This window comes from Triplophysa rosa, linkage group LG1, assembly GCF_024868665.1.
Source record: "Triplophysa rosa linkage group LG1, Trosa_1v2, whole genome shotgun sequence".
Lineage (NCBI taxonomy): Eukaryota > Metazoa > Chordata > Actinopteri > Cypriniformes > Nemacheilidae > Triplophysa > Triplophysa rosa.
Genome location: NC_079890.1, coordinates 18,939,577 through 18,959,561, shown reverse-complemented (window position 1 = coordinate 18,959,561; position 19,985 = coordinate 18,939,577). Strand labels below are relative to the sequence as shown.

The following is a 19,985-nucleotide window of genomic DNA, read 5'->3' as shown; positions in this document are numbered from 1 at the left end:
CTGTTTCAAGTTTTATTTGCGGGTGTCGCTGGGGTGGGGGTCAGACTGCGCTGACGTTCCTCTCATTTGGCTGGCCTTGTTTTTCTCCTCGCGCTTACGGGTGTCAGCGTAACGGTTACTCACGGAGCAAATATGCTAGGATGGGATATTATTAGCAGTTCTACCCCAATCAGTCATTGGAGAAAGGTCAAAAAATAAAGAGGTAACCAGGCTGAGCTGCTTGTCTGCGTGCTGTTTACAGGGATATTTTAGACCTGGACTGGCTCACATATTTACAGCCAGAGGTTGGACGACCTTGCCATTTTTCATAGAGGAGCAAAGCAGCTAGAGGCAGAAAAAGAGAGCTGCTTAGTTTGAGAAGACCGAGGCGGATTGGTTTCTCTTTGAACGGAGGACAGAGAGGGGAAGAGAAAGACTCTTCCCTCAGAGGCGGAGCTGCTGTCCCGGGGCTGGTCCCTGAGTTACAGCGGCTCTCCTTGCGTGTTTGCGTGCATCCCATTCCGTGATGAAGCCTTGAGGAGAGACTGTGGGTTTCTTGTCCCCCTGTAAGGTGCAGGCTGCCTGCTGGAGAGGGGGACTCCACTGAAGACCACACTCAGACTCTCTCGCACTTGCTGGCTGAGTGTTCGTTTTGTTGGATAGGCAAAAAGAACTTATTTTTGTACGTCTCCAGACCGCTGCAAGAGGACCACCAAGATGAGTCGATGGCTCAAATGCACCTCCATGTACTTTGTAGGTATCAAGAGATTCTCCTGTTGAACTTTGCTCTACTTTGAGATGTTTTTGTCTTGCAAAAGCTGGAGGGAAAGAGACTGTGTGTGTGTGTGTTTTGAACTTGCTCTGTTGGGGAGAGTGACTTATGGCTTTCTCCAAGAATGCAAGAATGTTGTTGAATTCTTCTAGAGATTTAACTTTTGTCTGAGATTTTTGGAGCTTGAAGGTCTTTCAACAGCTTGGGTGAACTCATATTGTCAGCTTTAAAGCACTCTGTTTTGCTTTTGTTGATGCCTAGTTTTTGTGTCAAAGTTTATCTAGGTTTTTTATGAAAAAGTACATCATAGTGGAGATATCTATGAATTTTATCAAATGCTCTTTAGATTTAGTTAGTATAACACTGACTTTAAGCCATTCATTCTTGTTGAATATTTGAATACATGCTATTTGGCTTAACGGTGTTCATATTACTTCATTCAACTAATAATGCTTTGAATCACCACCACCCTGCTCACCAGCATAGCCAAACACAATGAGTATGAGTATGTGTGTGTGTGTATGTATGTTGATGTTATGAATGCTGGGTGTGTCCATCTGTCTATAGAATGCTGCTGTCTGTAAATGCTATGAGTGTTGGGTGTGACGATCTTTACCTGTCTATTTCTTTTAGAACACAGACTGGAATAAGTATGATGACCGGCTGATGAAGGCAGTGGAGAGGAGGGAGGTGGACAAGGTCGCAGCAGTGCTTGGCAAGAAGGGCATCATCCCTACCAAACTTGATGTAGAGGGGCGTTCTGCGTACGTTCTCCATCTTACACACACACAGTGAAGTGTTACAATTTCATTTAAAAAAACATTCTTCATTAAAGGGACAGTTCACCAGAAAAATACTCACTAAAAACAGTTGGGTTAAAATTGGCCCAACAAATAACCCAATGCTGGGTTACTATTGCATGGACCCATTGTTGGGTTATTTTAACCCAATATATTGGGTTACAAGTTCAACCCAACTGTTGGGTTATGATGTAACCAATTTGTTGGGTTATTTTTGCCAACATGTTATTTATTATTTTATAATTATTGTTATATTTGTTGTTTGTTCTTTTTGGCCATGCTATTTACTATTATTTTATTGCAGTGTAAACAAATAACTCTCAACATAGAAATACTTTTATAATTCTTTATTTCTAATACAATAAGTTTTGGTTGCAGTTGTTTTATTAATGTACTTCCTTTTATCATAAAGTTACTAGCAATTAAAGTGGAAGTTCATCCAAAAATCAACTTTGTGTGATTTTTTTTTTCTTCTCACCCACATGACGTTAAACATGTCTAGAGAACTTCCGGCGTCTTTGAGCACAAATAGAGATATTTAGGTGACATCCGAGAGATTTCCAGGCCTCCTCAAAGACATCATGGTTTCAGTTTTTGCCAAAGTCCAGAAAAGTACATAGTTAAATTGGTCCATACGCGCATAGTGGCTCAGTTGAATTTTTTTCAAACCAAAAAACAAAACAAAATACTGACTTTAATCGATATATTCTCCTCTGTCTTGTCAGTGTATGGCGCGCATTCACGAGAGCACTTCTTCTTCGTCTTCTTCTTCGACATGGGGCTTGCCCCTATTGGATGCCGGCGCTCTGACTCACAACGCGGAAGCGCAACTCTGTGTTTACATGCAGAAGACGAAGAAGTGCTCTCGTGAACGCGCGCCATACACTGACAAGACAGAGGATAATATATCGATTAAAGTCGGTATTTTGGTTTATTTTTCGCACATAAAGCATTCTCGTCGCTTCAAAAAATTCAACTGAGCCACTATGCGCGGATGGACCAATTTAACAATGTCTTTAGTACTTTTCTGGACCTTGGCAAAAACTTACACCATGGTTTCAATGAGGAGGCCTCGAAAGCTCTCGGATGTCACCTAAATATCTTTATTTGAGCTCCGAAGATGCCAGAAGTTCTTTAAACATGTTTAACGTCATGTGGGTGAGTAAAAAAATCACACAAAGTTGATTTTTGGTTGAACTATCCCTTTAAGTATCTATTTACAAGAATCAAATAAATAAATAAACAGAACAGAGGCTAGTCTAGCTTATACAATTATAAACTAAGCAAAAGCTACCAAACTGCAGCACCACCAGGCTTGGCATTCTCCAAAATGTAAATATACATGGTCTTCCATTGCTCCTCCTGATACTGAATGAAGTTGATGTTTGTATGTATAAACAGATAATCTCTTTTGTAAATATGCACACAAACACCGTATTATTATTATTATTATTATTATAAAAATTATTTATAATTAAAACTGTATTGTCAAAAATAATGTACAGTCATGTGGAAAAAAGTATAAGCACACTTCAATATGAAGAATTCATAGATCTTTACATCTTAGCCTGATGACCTGTAGGGGTCACTCTTTTCCTATTGACTTTAAAGGGGTCATATGACACGGTTAAAAGGAATATTATCATTTGTTTTAGATGTAATGCAATGTGTATGCATGATTTAAGGTTCAAAAACACTGTATTTTCCACATACCGTGCATGTTTGTATCTCCTCTTTGCCCCGCCTCTCTGAAACGCACAGATTTGTTTACAAAGCTCATGGCTCTGAAAAGCGAGGTGTGCTATGATTGGCCAGTTAACCAGTGCGTAGTGATTCGTCAAATACTGCAAGCGTGTGACGGAAATGTAACGCTGCTTAACATATTTGCAACATTAGGTTCCAAAGCGATTGTACTGACAGGTACACCCACCTTACTTGCGTATACATTTGGGCGGTCTTAGTTACATCATACCACGAACTGACGTAGATTTGTGGGGGTGTGGTTACACGAGGCGTTTCAGGCAGGTCTGGGTGAGCGTTCACTTTTATATAGAATGCATCTTTTGTTCTGACACTTTAATTTTTGCAATATTACGTGTCTAATACGTGCATGGGCATCTTATAACACACCAAAGACACAGAAAAACATGTATTCGCACCATATGACCCTTTTAGTTGTGAAAATAATTTAATAATGTTAATTTCATGTCATATAATAGATTAAATGAATTGATTATTATGTACACGTTTCATTACATATTTGTTTAAATGTCAAAAATGAAACATTTTAGGTCCTTTTTCACATGACTGTACTAACAGGAAGTTTTCAGACATTAATCTCTTACCTGCAAATTTGTCAGTTAAGGCTTCAGGCTCCCAAGTGCACACATTATTTCATTCACTATAACACAAAGCTTTGTATAGCAGACTGGTTGCTTCAGGTTTCAGGATGAGGGCTGTTTTGATGCATTTGAGAGATTTTGATACAGAAGTTTTACTTCTCGTCTTGTGTTTGTGTCCAGTCTCGGATGAATTTAGTCAAGTGGTTGTGGCTACAACATGTTTTCTAAACGCAGCAAACCAGAAGAATCCGGAACAGTCCGGAAGTGGATCTTCTGAATGATTGTTTGTCTACGATGACTAAATTTAGTAGCTGGGAGTTTTTCCTCGAAGATGTTAACTGCTACTTAGACTTATTTTAAAACCTCACATTCCAGGAAGCCTTAGCTGAGGCCTTTTTTATATTGGCCTGAACACCGCCGAAATCATTTTAGGGGTCAGAGGTGAATCTTTAAAACTTATTATATCACTTATTATAGTGATGTTTTATTACATGGTCACACAGTAGACTTCAACACTGGTGGCTTCAATGGTCTTTTCCGCTTTATCCCCAAAGTTATCCTCCATCCATCCCTTGCGTTTTTACTGCTGTGACTTGTGTGTATGTAGGGCATAGATGGACACAATTCTGCCTGATTTAACCACAGCTTTGTTTCATTGCCCGTTTGAGTACACAAGATTCCCCTTTGGGTATTTTTGTCATCGTGTGAGATTCTTCTTCTCCAGCCGGCAGGGTAAAGGCTTGAGTTGTAATAAGGTGCTAGAATTTCTCAGGACTAAATCAAGTGCATTCACCGCCGTCAGAGTCGCCCAGTTGGTGTCATAGTGTAACAGAGCTCAATTAATAAACACCACCCTGATATATGAAACGCACTAATGGCTGCCAAATGACCCGAACACAAGCGTTTGTGGCCTTTCTGTGCAGACTCAAGTCTGTAGACGAACACACAAAAGCACATGTTGACTGGATTTGTGGAAATCCTGTTCATATTTAGCCAGACCCCACATGTAGACTACTTCTCTGGCCTGTTATTTCTCCCACCAGTCAGAATAGCTCACAGGCAGGGCTGGCCACAGGGCTTTTATGGTGCACTCCAGTAGTTGTGGTACACTTTCCTGAGGGTACTTGCTGATAGATGGTTCACTCGCAGGAAACCTTGAAGCCTTTCTGCTCTGTAACCTTCTTCCTTCCTAATACATCAACACACCCACTTGGTGGGTTATACATTTGGGCACACAAGACTTTTTAGATTTGCTCAGACTCACTGGCATTTAAATAGCCTCAAGCACAGAAAGTATTTACATTGCTAACGTATTCCACACTTATCGGATGTTCAAAGAAATTTTGCGATTGTGATGTGGTGGAAGACCTGTACATACAGCATGCAGATTTTTTGTTTTCAATTTAAAACCTCTCCATCCCCCCTCTAAAAATACATAATGTATCTTGGAGCCGCAGATATGCGAGTCAGTCAAGGAGTTGGAGCCAAGCTAGAATGACATGTCTGGGTCTTCATGACCATCTGAGCCTTTCAGTCTCCTAATCACCAGGGGTTATTTACTATTATAACATCCACCGTGTGTTTTTTGTATCGCTATATCTAAAAAAATGTTATCATGCTCTGATGTTAGGAGGAAATTGCTTGCTAAAGCAATGAGCTGTGGCTCCCTTTAGTTTTCTCTGAATTGCGTTTTGCTTTGAAAGAATCTTGTCCACGTAGGGTCATTTAAAGTAGTGCAACAATGCGTTTTTGATAGGTTATGAAATGGCTGTTCTACAGCTATAACTGTTGTATAAATGAAAAAAGTTTCAGAATGTATCTCACACTGGACTTTCGGAAATGGGGGGGCTGTGTTTTCTCACTGTAAATCCTAACAATAACAACAACTTGTGTCTCCAGACTAGTGTTTGGTTTATCCATCCATCACTTAGTGGGGGTTGTTTTAAATCATGTGTGTCACTAATCCACATCCCCACACATTGAGCCCCAGTTTAAGCCTCTACATGTTTGTCTCCTCGCCATCAACACCGTCTTAAATGTTTCCCAGACACGGATGAACTTCTGCTCATCATTCACACCGTCTCCAAGGATAAATGTGCATTCTCACTCTTTTCATGGAGTTTCATGCAAATGGGTTCATTTGAACATTGCAGTGCTTCCAAAGCAATTGTAAATACTGACACCTGAACAACAGTACCAGAATGGCCGGAAGTATGGTTATGCAATGTGTGGTGTTTGCAGTATGCATAAGTAATGAAATTTGATGAGTTTATCATGAGTTGAATTTCTCTCAATAGTGTTTTTGTTCTCCAAAGCAGGCATAGTTTTCATCATACCACAACTTTAAACTTTCATTCACCTGTGTTTTTTCTCCTTGTAGGTTCCATCTTGCTGCAACCAGAGGACACCTCGACTGCCTTAATCTCATTCTTAATCACGGTGTGGATGTCACAGCCACGGATGCCACAGGTAAGAATTCTGCTCTACGTGAGCGTTCCTGTAGCTCAACCGGTGAAGCATAGTGCTGACATTGTTAAAGTCGTGGGTTGGATTTTTTGGATACACCAAGTGATAAAATGTATATCGTTTGAAGTTGCTTTGGATAAAAGCTTAGTTGCAATTTACTACTAAGGTCAGAATTTGTGTGTATTGACAAACCTTTAAAGCCATGAACCACAGTTCTCCTGACCATTAACCTAATGGACTCCCAGCTTGAATTACGTCAAGTGGTACTGTGTGGGTGAATAGTGTTAAGACTCTTTATCTTATAGTCCCACTCTCAAAAACATCTAGATCGGTCCACTTTTCCTCCAATAACTGTCACTGATTTGTGTTCCTGTAGGGAAAAATGCCTTACACCTGGCAGCCAGAAATGGACAGTCACTCTGTGTGCAGAAACTACTCCAGGTAAAACTTCGTTTTAAAGAGAGGTTAGAAAGAAACCTTTGTTTTTGTTGTCCATGTGCTTTTTCTGTAAAAGCCAGAAAATTGTTACTCTGGTGTTGTTGTGTTGCATCGATGTGGGCAAAAAAAATCTGATTTCTGTGGAATGGATTTTTTGAGGACAGTTAGGTGAGATAAATTTAAAACTGCAAGTCCTAACGTTTGCCTCTGTTTGAAGCATAAAATTGCATGTTGCTCCAAACTTTTCGTCTCCTGTGAAATCCAACAGCTTAACTTAGAAATCATTATTATTACAAGCTTACCGTTTTGAGCCATGGTCAATAATAAATAGGCCTGTGATGATATATATCGCGATTCACACTAATTATACCTGTCTATGTCGATTCTGAAATCGCAAAGGCTTCGACTCTGTTTTATGCACAGCTCTTCCGTGAACTATGGCTCTTTGATCAGTAGGAAGTATCGCTCGATCTAAAATCACTACGGCTGCGTTCGAAATGGCATACTTCCTTGCTATATAGTAGGCAAGAAGTAGTAGGTGAACGAGTAGTATGTCCGATCCGTCAGTATTCATAAAACAGTAGGCGAGAAATATCTGGGTGGTGGAGAATTTCTCGTGAGATTCGGACATGCGTATACTAATGTTGCGTCCGAATACGCCTACTCGAGAGCGCCCTCTGGCTTTCGGATGTGGCGGCGTTTAACCGTAATCCATTGAGAATCTGAGCATAAAAATTACTCGATATATCGTCCCAGCCCTAATAATAATTCAATATTTTTTTTCAAAAAAGTTATGTATTTGGATTTTTTATTATTTATATTCTTTTATTTTATTGTTTACACGGCTGCTGGCTTGTTTTACTACAACTACAATAAATGAAGATAAGTAAATATCTGCCATTAACTGCATATTTGGGAACCTGACGTTGTACTTCAGAGAGGATATGAATTAATCCACAAACACATTTCAGGAGAGGATACGTCTTTTGTTTGTGCTTCAGATAATTGAGATGTTCTTATCACTTGCTTGTGTTGATTGCTTTAAGAAAAGTCACTGTTTTTGTCACAGTGACTTATTTACTTGTTAATTAATTGAACTAAAGAGTTCAGTGCATAATTGGATCGAATTTAATAGACAAAAGTAGTGCTTAATTTTATTTCTATTTTCTGTTGACATTGAAATTATATTTCGTCTAACACTTGTCTCGTATAATGCATAATCAGCCGCAATTCTCTGCTAATGTCCTGACTGTACCGCTGAGCAGATAGCATTGAGTGAGTTGCTGAATGAGAGCGTTTTCTGGGTGTCTGCAGTGTTGACAGGCTGCCCGCACTGTAACCTGCCATCTATATTTCTCTGCCATCATCATGTGCAATTTGAGCCTGGCTCCTGCAGCACATCAGATAGAGTTACCCAGGACGCAGTTAGCCAACATGACCATGTGACCCTGATGCTGGTTTTGGAGGCCGTTGCTAGAGCAAAAGGGGTTTTTATAGTGACTAGGATGTCAGGGCGAAAGGGAGGAAAAGCAGAAAGGATGGTCGAGAAAGTAGGACGGAGAGAAGATGAAGAGACTGAAAGAGATTTTAGAAATAGGAGCACCGGAGAACGAAGACAACGGAGACAGTATCATAGCAACACACTCCATTGCTTGACCTAGTTTCACTTCTCAAACTCTAGTTGGAGTAAATTTTTTCAGAACTTCACATATCTGTGTTGTTTTGGTCTGTTGTCCACTTTTTTATTCATCTGTTTAACAGTTCAAAAGCAGTCATCCCTGATGACATTCCCGTTCCCGTCCTCTGACCTTTTGAAGCTTATTGGCTGTGAGGTCAGTGAATGTCCTGAATGTGTGTGTGACAGTGTTTTGTGTTTCAGCACAACTGCCCATTGGGGAATGTGGACCTGCAGGGAAGAACCGCTCTGCATGATGCTGGTAAACAAAAGCTTTTACACCGTTGAACACACTGCAGTTTGCTATTTTTTAACCTTACTTTCTGGTTTCCTACTTTCTCCCTCTTGTGTTCTCATTGCTTTACCTTCTCTTCTCTTGGTTTTTACTTCCTCCTCCAATGAGTAATGATGAAGTGGAGTGTATGATGTTTGAACGCTTGAGTGGGATTCTTTGAGGCAGATGCAGTCGTAATCAATAAGATTTAGTTCAGGGAGGAATTTTCCTTTTGCCTCAGAAGGCTTTCATGTAAGATTTAAAGCTCTTGCACTTACCTAGTGGAGGATTTTATTTATTTATTTTTAAAGGTGATATCAGTTGAATCTAATTCGGATACATGGGAATTATTATAAAAAAGATGGTTTGTCTGTCTTCAGTTATGGCCGGCTGCTCCTCCAGTGTGAAGCTGCTCTGTGATAGTGGGGCATCAGTCAATGCCAGTGACTTTGTGAGTTGAGTTGATTAGAGTACATTTTTCTCATTTTTCACACTTTATGTATTGATTTTATGTTAATTTATATACACATTAGCATCTTTTAATCTAAAGGTACATGTTTAACTGTTTGAAATTAAAATATAATTTTAGTGTGCCAATATACAGTCTACAAAAGTATTTTTCCATTAGAAAACTATAATTTTATTTTCAAATAAGAAATCTCTTTAAAGTCACCATGAAATCAAACAGGGAAATTTGAAGTGTTTTACACAGTGTTGCAGTGATTATTATAAATGATTTATCCTCGCACACCATTATTTTTTCAAAATTCATTTGCTCTTGGAATCTTTAATCAAAAACATGAAGCTCCTCTCCCCCTCTCAACAACAACTCCTCACCACATGACATAAGCTACAATAAAGAGGTAGGACTATACTCACTGTCCAATGGCCAGGCATTTTAGCCCTCCCCTCCAGGCCCAACTTACAACAAACCAATCAAAAAGGGAAGGTCAAAATAAAGCCAGCCCTCCTTTTTTTCTAATTTCAGAAGCCTTTCACTCGGATATACGTCACGATACGGAAAAGAAGTCAATCGCAACTTCCAATTCATGGTGACTTTAAGAAGCTGGCTGATAGAATGCCAAGAGTATGATTTTGCAAATTTTAGGCAAAAGTGACTATGAGGAATAAAACATAGTTTTTTCTTTTATTTGGTTCATTTTAGGTCTAACATAAAGTGTCAATAACATTTTGATTTTAATATTTGATTATTTTAACATAATTTCTATAGTTACAACTGTATTATTCCATAGTTTACTATTCTACTGTTCTAAGATGTGGAAAAATATACAGTAAATAAAAAAATAAGTAGATGCTTAAAAACATTTAAACAGTATAGTTTCATTCATCATGTGGACTGTAGTGTGCCCCAAGTTAAGACTGGTGGTGTGTTATACTGTTTTGTAGGATGGTCGAACCCCATTGGTGCTTGCCACCCAGATGTGTCATCCACACATCTGTCAGCTGCTGCTTGACCGAGGAAGTGACATTATAGTCAGAGACAAACAGAATAAGTGAATATCACATTCATATTCCTCGCTATTTGGTCTTTATTTGCTTGTGTTATAATGCAGATTGTCTAACAGTTCAGAGTTTACTGTGGATGTTTTATTGAATGTATCATCATTGCCTGTCATAATGAAACGTGTACTTCATGTTTGCACAGGACAGCATTGATTCTGGGTTGCGAATATGGTTGTAAGGATGCTGTGGAAGTTTTGTTGAAAAGCGGTGCAGATGTCACCGCCATGGACTGTTTCAGCCATGACAGTTATCACTACGCAAGACTTGGCAAAAACCAGGAGCTGGTCTCTCTTGTAAAGAGTTACCTGGACAGTGCCACAAAAGGTAGGACCCCAGTAACCATTATGTTCTTGCCAGCATGACATAATCTGTGGATAACAGAACAAATATGATTTTAATAATAATGATTTAAAAAAAATCTGGATTAAGATTTATAAATGTCTCCATGCATTACTGCTCAGACTTTCATGCATTTTTTGTGTTATGTCTCAAATGCCATAAAAATCCATAATGAGCACTGCATTTTCATTTCATAGATGCTTTTATCTAAATCATCTAACGGTGCGTTCAGGCTTTACATTTCATCAGTACGCGCATTCCCGGGGAATCATACACATTATCTTGCTGTTGTTAACCCTGCATCTGTTGAGCTACAGGAGATTTATAATAAATCACCACACTATTTTCCTTTTTGTTGTTGTGTTTTAAACTAAGGGTTTTATTTTGCATTAAATGTGAATGTTTGAAGTGACAAGCCTTATATAATAGGAGTTTAGAGATCAAAGCCCTGAACATGAAGAGCTGCTAATTCATTGCTCCTGAGAAAAAAAAAATCCTCATTCCTCCATCTACATGTTTATTCTTTAGCTTCATAATAATTAAACTTATTTGTATTCATAGCAAAAGAGGCTGCCAAGAAGGAACAGAGAAGGAGACAGGTAACACAACATCTTTGTTTTTATTATTTATTATTACACTTTCATTAAATGTGTTCTTCCATTGCACTTTTTAATGGTACAAGTTCATATTTACTTAAAAGGGAAAGCCTTTGGTGTGGATTATTAATTACAAGGAGTATATTAAGTGTCTGAATTTTTATTACTGCCTCAAAGGACTGATACAGTATGGCCTTACACATACAACACAGAGAAAAGCAGGGTTATGTTATGTTATGTTATGTTATGTTATGTTATGTTATGTTATGTTATGTTATGTTATGTTCTCTTTGTAAAGTCACTGAAGCTGTCCAGTGCTGTTAGGCTGAAATCATACAAATGTGATGGGTTTTCATTTTAATTATACAAACCTAGCAAAAAAAATTTTCTGATTGGTGAGCAGAGAGGGCAATGTCATTTTAAAGCTCCGTTTCTTATCCCACTAACTGTGCTTTCAGCATATTAATCGAAAGATAAATAGGTAATTCTGGTTAATATAATTCCTTATCACGTCTCAGGTCTGCCCCTTACTTGACTGTGCTGTGTGAGCTCCTACAGGGCTGAAACTTTTACGTGCTACTGCCACCTAGTGTAAAAAATGTCTGCATGATAATAACCTGGCAATGTTTTAAAGTACATTTTAAAAGAAAAAAGCGCTTTATGAATAAGACCCATTGTTTTGGGTAAGTTGACAGTATTGTTGACAGGGTGTCATGCATGATATTTAAAAAACAACAATATTTGTGACTTAAATGTTTTGTTCCAAAATGTTGATTGATTGTATGGTCAATTATTTTCTTTACCACTTGTTGTAATTAGCTATAAACACAAACTCTAAACATTATCAGGAGGTAATTTTATCTAATGGTATTTTTTTCTTTGCTGTCAGTTATCGACTGGAGCAGAAATGGTCTCTGAAAACTCTAATCGTATACAAGTGAGTTCTTTACCCTGTTTATTCATTTACAGTAATTTAGTCAAAAATAATGACTAATTAAAGCTGCAAGCAGCGATGATCGGGCCCTCGCGCAAAAGTGCAACCGCAACCCTGTGCCATCACCACCCGTCGGCCTCAGGAACAGTGAACGGTGGGCAACGTGCATATAAGGAGTTACATTATAGATTTTTCCGTGCCATATTTCCTATTGCCAGCTGGTGGCGCTATTACTATAAGTGAACACTGACGTGGATATGTGTTCATGCCAGGACTCTTATCAAACATATGAAGTGTGAGGCCGGTCGGACATTGCGTGCCTGAGTTACTATAGCTTCCTGTTTCATGGCGAAACATCAAACTTCATGCCACCATGGACACGCCCCTCATGAAAAGTCTGGAACTTGCAATGTATCGTCACAAAGGTCTAGGAAGATATATTATAGAAAGACTTTAATTTATTTACATGTACCAGATTTCCTGTTATTTATTTAAATGTGTCACATTCCCTTTTGCCAGCTGGTGGCGCTATTGCCATAAGTGAACACTGACATGGATATGTGTAATCATAGGCAATAAAATTAATGCAGGCGAATTATAGTAGGATTTATTATTTATTTAAATGTGTCACATTCCCTTTTGCCAGCTGGTGGCGCTATTGCTATGAGTGAACAGTGACATGGATATGTGTTCAGGCCAGGACTCTTATCAAACATGTGAAGTTTGGGGCTGGTCAGACATTGTGTACCTGAGTTACTATAGTTTCCTGTTTCATGGCGAAACATCAAACTTTGTCAGGCCGCCACGGACACGCCCCTCATCGAAAAGTCAGGAACTTGCAATGTATCTTCACAAAGGTCTGAAGATCATACTGGCTGTACTCTTCAAATATGATGCTGATCTGTTCAAATCTCTATGAGTTAATCACAGTTTAAAACATGTCACTTCCTGTTTCCTGCAGGTGGCGCTATAACTGTATCTGAAAATTACCATGTAGATATCTTCAGGCCAGGACTTTTATCAAATGTGTGAAGTCTGGGGCCTGTTGGACATTGAATGAATGAGTTGCAACAACTTCCTGTTCATGGCGAAACGCCAAACTTTGGCAGGCCTCCAGGGTCACGTTCCCCCACGAAAAGTCATGATCTCCGCAATTTAGCTTCGCAAAGGCCTTAATATGAGAATGACACGAAGATGATGTTGATCGGATTAAAACTCTAGGAGGAGTTCGTTAAAGTACGACGACTGGAAATTGAAACAAATTACAAAATTGCACAGGAAATCAAAAATAACGGACTTCCTGTTGGGTTTAGAGATTTGCCCCAAGAGACTTTTCTTAATTATTCGGGGTGTTCTATCAGCCCACCAAATTTGGTGCATTTTGGTGGCATTTGATGCCATTTGCCACACCTAATTTTGAAACCCATATCAGACGTAAATTTTCGCCACGTCTGATGCGTGTGCAAGTTATTGTGAGTTTTTGAGAATGTTTAGGCCTTCAAATTAGCGATCAAAGAGGGAGAAGAACACAGAAACAATAGGGCTCTGCACTGCGGTGCAAGCCGGTGTCTACACGTGACTGAGGCTTCCTAACTGTTTGTAGTCAGTAATGATGTTCATCTGTTTAATTGTTTTGTCTTAAACGGATCAGACAAATAAAAACTTAACGTGCTGACCTTGCGTATTAGAGAATTTCAATAAACATACTGTATGTTAGATAAAGCTTGTCAGGGCAGGGTAGGTTAGTACACTTTATGCAAATCATGACTACATTTTCGATTTTGTGATACTTTGTAATACTTCGTAATAAGAGCAGCCAGATATTTGCACATTAAATATAATTTGACCATGCTGCAAATGGCCTGTGTGCATGTTTCATCACTATATGACTGTGTGTTTTCTAGGATCTGGAGAAAAAGAATGAGAGCCAGCAGGAGACCCTAAAGAAGTTTCACCAGGAGCAGAGGACACTGCTCGATAAAGTGAGCACGCTTCAGCGGCAGCTAAGCCAGGTAAGTGCCCGTGCACACACACACACACGGTTCACATTTGTTTGTAACCCTGGTATTTCTGTTTATCAGGAAAAGTCAACAGTGGAGGGCATTAATAAAGAGGTAATTTTAATCTCATTTTATTTCTTAGTCTTATCTTTTTTCACATAACTATCATTGCACTGATGGATTGGTTTGTTTAATGGTTGACTGTTAGTTGTTGATTATGAATCTATATCCTTGTTTTATCCACCAGAGAGAACAACTGAAGCTTTTACTTTCTGTGAAAGAGAAAGAGGAAGGAACTAGAGCCGCAGAGACCGTGAGAGTCCAGCAGCGGAGTCATTTGGTTAGTGGTCTAATCTATAACACGCACATCAAGCCCTGCTGCTCATTAACTTCACATCCAACAATTTATGATTAAAGTTGTTTCTGATAAAATGATAAATAAATCGTTATGTTTCCGTTTCACAGGGGGATTATCCTGGCCAGTCTGTGATCAAAGGTGATTTTATCTCTCCGAGATGAATTTGTCTGCTATTAATTTGGGTTTACCTATGACCCTTGATTTTACGTACTTGCATATAATAAGTGTAAGGTTGTTCTAAAAAAGGTTATAGAAAAGTTATGTTTTATATATGTATGGCTACATGTTTATATGGGTGCATTTATTTTTTACCTGTAGGAAAAGAAAATCTACTTGTTCGGCAGTCGCACAGTTTGGATTCTGCTCAGGTATAGTTGTAATTTAATCTCTTTAAATATGTATGATTTGTGAGTCTCTGGATAACTGGGCCCATCTTCACCAAACATCTTAAAGTGGCAATCCGCAAGTTTTTTTTTTTTTTTGGATTAAAAATGAACTAAAACCAATTATTGAGCAAGTACATGAAAGAACGGCGTTTAAAACGGTGTCATTACCCTTGGATTCATCACGGAAAGCTTGTAATAATGGTTTGTAATTTTCCTTGTCTGGTCGTGTTTCTCAGGAAATCCTTATTTGGTGTCTTTCGTCTATGCGTCATTTTGTCACATTCATAAACAGAACGAAGAGGATCCGATTGCTAGCCCACGTGTGGATGTACACAGAATTTTTTTTCTTGGAAACTTTTAGTATTATTTATGGCGGCGTTTAGTACTTTTACTTTTAAACGCCAAGCAACGCTGACATCTGGGGATTCATCAGTTGTGAAAACCAAGAGAGTACGAACGTACTCGGTTACTAACGTAACCTCGGTTCCCTGAGATACGGGAACGAGTACTGCGTAGCAGGACGCTATGGGGAAAACGCCTTTTTCTCCGATGACTGAAGCGTTACAATAACGCAGTGAATACTGCATGGCCATTGGTGCTTGCAAAGTAAAACTTTGAGCCATTGGCAGCGAAGCTGCACGGACCTATGGTGATGGTGCCCGCCAAAATGGGCGGGGCTTATGGCTATATAAGCAGACACATCACCGTAGGGTCCTCAGGTTACTTCGACTGAAGCGACGACCATATGCAGCTTGTAAGCACGGCCAGGAACGCAGTACTTGTTCCCGTATCTCAGGGAACTGAGGTTACATTAGTAACTGAGTACGTTCCCTATCGATACTTCACTCGTACTGTGTAGCAGGACGCTATGGGGAACCAGTATAATCCCGCCGTGCTACAAGTGGAACGAAAACATCATATAATCCCGAAGCCGTGGCTCGAGGATAGGTATGAGGCAGGGAATCCTGTGGAAGGCGGAAAAGCCAAGCTAATAGGTGGCCTAATCCGGTTAATCGTCCCAGTAGTGTGCTAGGTGCTGGTGTGGTTGAGGGCAACCCCAGCCCAGCAGTAGTCTTAAGCAGAAAGGACCCGGGCCTGTAAGGCCGGAACGTCCAGACTGTAGAATCTGGTAAATGTGGAAGGCGAAGCCCAGCAGGCCGCCGCACAAATATCCGCTATGGAGACTCCGCTAGACCATGCCCAGGAAGAGGCGACACCTCTAGTAGAATGGGCTCTAACTCCCGTGGGGCATAGAAGGCCCAAGGAAGAGTATGCCAGCGCGATAGCCTCAATTATCCATTTAGATAGTCTATGCTTCGTGACCGGACACCCTCCGGTGCGGTTGCCAAAGCAGACAAAAAGCTGTTCCGACCGCCTGAATGGGGCGGAACGCTCAATGTAGATCTTAAGCGCTCTGACTGGACAGAGCAGATTCAGCTCCGGGTCCTGCTCGGAGGAGGGGAGCGCGGAAAGTGTCACTACCTGTGCTCTAAATGGAGTAGAGAGCACCTTAGGTACGTAACCATGTCTAGGTTTGAGGACTACCTTAGAGTTGTCAGGCCCAAACTCAAGACAGGAGGGGCTCACAGAGAGCGCCTGTAGATCGCCCACACGTTTTACCGATGCTAATGCTAGCAGCAGAGCGGTTTTAAGCGTTAAGGGACGGAGGTCCGCAGACTGTAGAGGCTCGAAGGAAGGGCCCTTCAGAGCTCTCAACACCGTGGGCAGATCCCATATGGGAACGGTGAGGGGGCGAGGAGGGCGTAGCAGCCTGGAACCCTTCAAGAAACGAATGACCAAGTCATTCTTACCCACTCCTTGGCCCGCTATGGGGGCATGAGAGGCTGCAATTGCTGCCACATAGACCTTGAGCGTGGAAGGGGAGCGGCCCTTATCCAACAGCTCTTGCAGGAAGGACAGAATTAGTGATATGTCACAGGATTCTGGGTCTGCGCCGCGGGATGTACACCAGGTGGAGAAGACAGACCACTTGAGGTTATAGAGTCGTCTAGTAGACGGAGCTCTAGCCTGTGATATTGTGTTCATGACACTCTCGGGGATAACCGTAGGCTCCCGTCGAGAGGCCAAAGGTGCAGAGCCCACAGCTCTGGCTGGGGGTGCCAAATCATGTTGCCTGCCTGAGAGAGGAGGTCCCGTCTCAGGGGAATAGGCCACGGGGCTGCTACGAGCAGCTGAGACAGTTGCGCAACCCAGGGCTGGTTCTTCCAGAGTGGGGCTACGAACAGCACCTTGTGCGCCTGTTCTCTGATCCTCCTGATCGTCTGTGGTATGAGAGCGATCGGGGGGAAGGCATAGAGGAGCCAGTTGGGCCAGTTGTGGGCCAAGGCATCCCTGTCCTTCGAAAAATAGGTTGGGCAATGAGTGTTGTCTTTTGAGGCAAAAAGGTCGATTTCTGCCTTGCCGAAGACTTCCCAAATTTTCTGAACCGACTTCGGGTGGAGCGTCCATTCCTCTGAAGGGACGTTGTTCCGAGATAGCATATCTGCTCCCTGGTTCAGTCTGCCTGGCACATGAGTTGCCCTTAGTGAGCACAGATTGCACTGAGCCCATTCCAAGAGGCAAAGTACCAGGGAGAAAAGGCGTCTTGAGGAGAGGCCTCCCTGGTGATTTATGTAGGACACCACTGTCATGCTGTCTGATCGGACTAAGACGTGGCGGTCCCGTAAGACCGGCAGGTCCTCCACTGCTGGTCCGAAGAGGCCGGCAGCGGATATTGGAGCATCGAGGAAGGGGACCTTGTCTGCTTCCTTTATCTCTGTAAGCGTCAGCCACAGATGGCGCTCGAGCACCACGAGACTGGCCATCAATCTGCCTATCGCCTGGGCCGTGGCCTTGGTGGCACGTAGGGCAAGATCCGTCGCGCTCCGCAACTCTTTGAAGGGCGCGATATCTGTACCGGACCCGTCCATGCCCTGGAGGAGTTTGGCCTGGTACACTTGAAGCACTGCCATGGAATGTAGTGCTGAAGCCGCCTGGCCGGCGGATGAGAATGCGCGTCCAGCGAGGGCCGAGGTGGTTTTGCAGGGCTTGGAGGGATGGGTCGCTTTTGCCGTCCAACCGATGGCCGAGGGCGGACACAGATGTGCGGCCACCGACTCATCCAGGGGAGGTAGCTTCTCATATGCTTTTTCTTCCGCGCCGTCGACCAAGGTGAGAGCGGAGGAAGAAGAGGGTCTTAGACGGGCTGAGTAGGGAGCGTGCCATGACCTGGTGAGTTCATCATGAACCTCCAGGAAGAACGGTGAAGTTCGTTGACGAGGGGCTTGGCGGTGCCCCGGCAGGAACCATTCGTCCAGGCGGCTGCGAGCGGGTTCCTCCGGAGAGGACCACTCTAAGCCCAGCTCCTCCACAGCCTTAGTAAGGACCCGAAAAAGCTCGGAATCCAGACCCGGCACGGGTTCGCTGTGCTCTATAGACGGCAGGGGGGCGGGGTCGAAAGCCGAGCCCGACAGCTCCTCCCCGTCTGAAGCCGCTAACGACATGCTGTCGTCATCCTTGAATTCGCTTCCGCCAAATGAGACCATGTCGTCACGCTGGTCGGCCTGGGAAAAACGAACCGGCGAATTTTCTCTCTGTGGAGAAGGCGAGGCACGCCGAGGGGACGTGAGCTCGCGCTTCCCCGAGCGCTTAGTTCCTCTACCCCGCTGCTTCGTCTCCGTAGAGTGAAGCAGGAGGGATCGAGAAGCAGATTCGCTCTCTGAGAAGAAAGCTATCCGCGAGCGCAGAGAGGAGAGACTCATGTTCTCGCAATGAGGGCATTCCGTCTCTCTGAGTGCGTCTTGAGCATGGGAAACTCCCAAGCATGAGACGCACTCGCCGTGACCATCAGCGGCGTGCAGGGATATCCCACACGAATGACAGTGACGGTGCGGCATTTGCAACAACGCCGCAGGAAATTTGCTCATGGAAAATTTGCTTTTTTAGAGTTCACCGGATGGCGGCAGGGAACAGGAACCAGCGCTGCTGAGACCAGCGAATCGCTGAGCAGAGAGGTCCAGTCCGCTGCAGTGCTTTTTCCGATGGCGAAGCTATCAGTCCGAGTAGCGAGGTAGAAGTCGTCGCTGAAGGAGAAGAAATCTGAGGACCCTACGGTGATGTGTCTGCTTATATAGCCATAAGCCCCGCCCATTTTGGCGGGCACCATCGCCATAGGTCCGTGTAGCTTCGCTGCCATTGGCTCAAAGTTTTACTTTGCAAGCACCAATGGCCGTGCAGTATTCACTGCGTTATTGTAAAGCTTCAGTCATCATAGAAAAAGGAGTTTTCCCCATAGCGTCCTGCTACGCAGTACGAGTGAAGTATCGATAGGGAACTGATGAGCGTTTACAATGAAACAGGGAATGTGATAGGACTCGTGCGAAAACAAGAATTAATATTGGCAAGGCATTTCAAAGGTGGCGTGAACTCCGTTATCTGAAAGGATTGAAAACGGATGCAGACATGTCTTACCTGTTCTGTTTAGAAGAAATAAAGCCATTTCAATAGATAACACAAAAACCGTAGCGCACTTGTTGTGTTAATACAGACGGGTACAGTTTCATCGGTTGTTCTTTCTCTCTTTGTTATGTTCATTATGATAAATGTAATTTAAGCCCTATTCGCATGGGATTAGTATTATCTGGGGACCTCGTGTGATTTAGAAATTACCTCCCCACATCTGTATTTCATGTGGCGTACTTGCACGGGATAAGTGAAGGCTGTGATTTTACTCAAAATTATGGACTTATTTTCTGGGAAATTAAATTTCCTGGGAAATGTGACCTCTGCATTTAACCCATCCAGAGAGTAGTGAACACGCGTACACCCGGAGCAGTGGGCAGCTATTATTGCAGCACCCGGGGAGCAAGTAGGGGTAAGATGCCTTGCTCAAGGGCACCTCAGTCGTTACCCACCGGCCCTGGGAGTCGAACCGGCAACCTTCTGGTCACGAGTCTGACTCTCCAACCATTAGGCCACGATTGGGACACCATTCTTATTTGTTTCATGTTGTATCATCTGCCATGTTATCTGTTATGTTTATTATGTGCTACTGATGTACAGTGAAGATTCGCACTGACACAGGCCACACGTGACATACGACT

The 19,985-nt window shown here is 42.3% G+C and overlaps 1 protein-coding gene across 2 annotated transcripts in view; it reads left to right on the top strand.

Annotated features, from left to right (window-relative positions):
- The window catches only part of uacab (uveal autoantigen with coiled-coil domains and ankyrin repeats b), a 53,679-nt gene that overhangs the window by 23,836 nt on the left and 9,858 nt on the right, over positions 1–19,985 (top strand). Inside the window, exons 1-15 of one of the 2 annotated variants that reach the window (XM_057337572.1) lie at positions 229–732; positions 1,385–1,515; positions 6,274–6,362; positions 6,736–6,800; positions 8,677–8,734; positions 9,127–9,197; positions 10,154–10,260; positions 10,413–10,594; positions 11,171–11,208; positions 12,095–12,142; positions 14,044–14,151; positions 14,221–14,253; positions 14,387–14,479; positions 14,605–14,635; positions 14,816–14,865. In XM_057337572.1, coding sequence (XP_057193555.1) covers positions 697–732; positions 1,385–1,515; positions 6,274–6,362; positions 6,736–6,800; positions 8,677–8,734; positions 9,127–9,197; positions 10,154–10,260; positions 10,413–10,594; positions 11,171–11,208; positions 12,095–12,142; positions 14,044–14,151; positions 14,221–14,253; positions 14,387–14,479; positions 14,605–14,635; positions 14,816–14,865 — 1,140 coding nt within the window. In that variant the 5' untranslated portion in view covers positions 229–696. Of the gene's footprint in view, positions 1–228; positions 733–1,384; positions 1,516–6,273; positions 6,363–6,735; positions 6,801–8,676; positions 8,735–9,126; positions 9,198–10,153; positions 10,261–10,412; positions 10,595–11,170; positions 11,209–12,094; positions 12,143–14,043; positions 14,152–14,220; positions 14,254–14,386; positions 14,480–14,604; positions 14,636–14,815; positions 14,866–19,985 lie in introns of those variants that run through there. The other variant, XM_057337562.1, reaches the window with a different exon arrangement.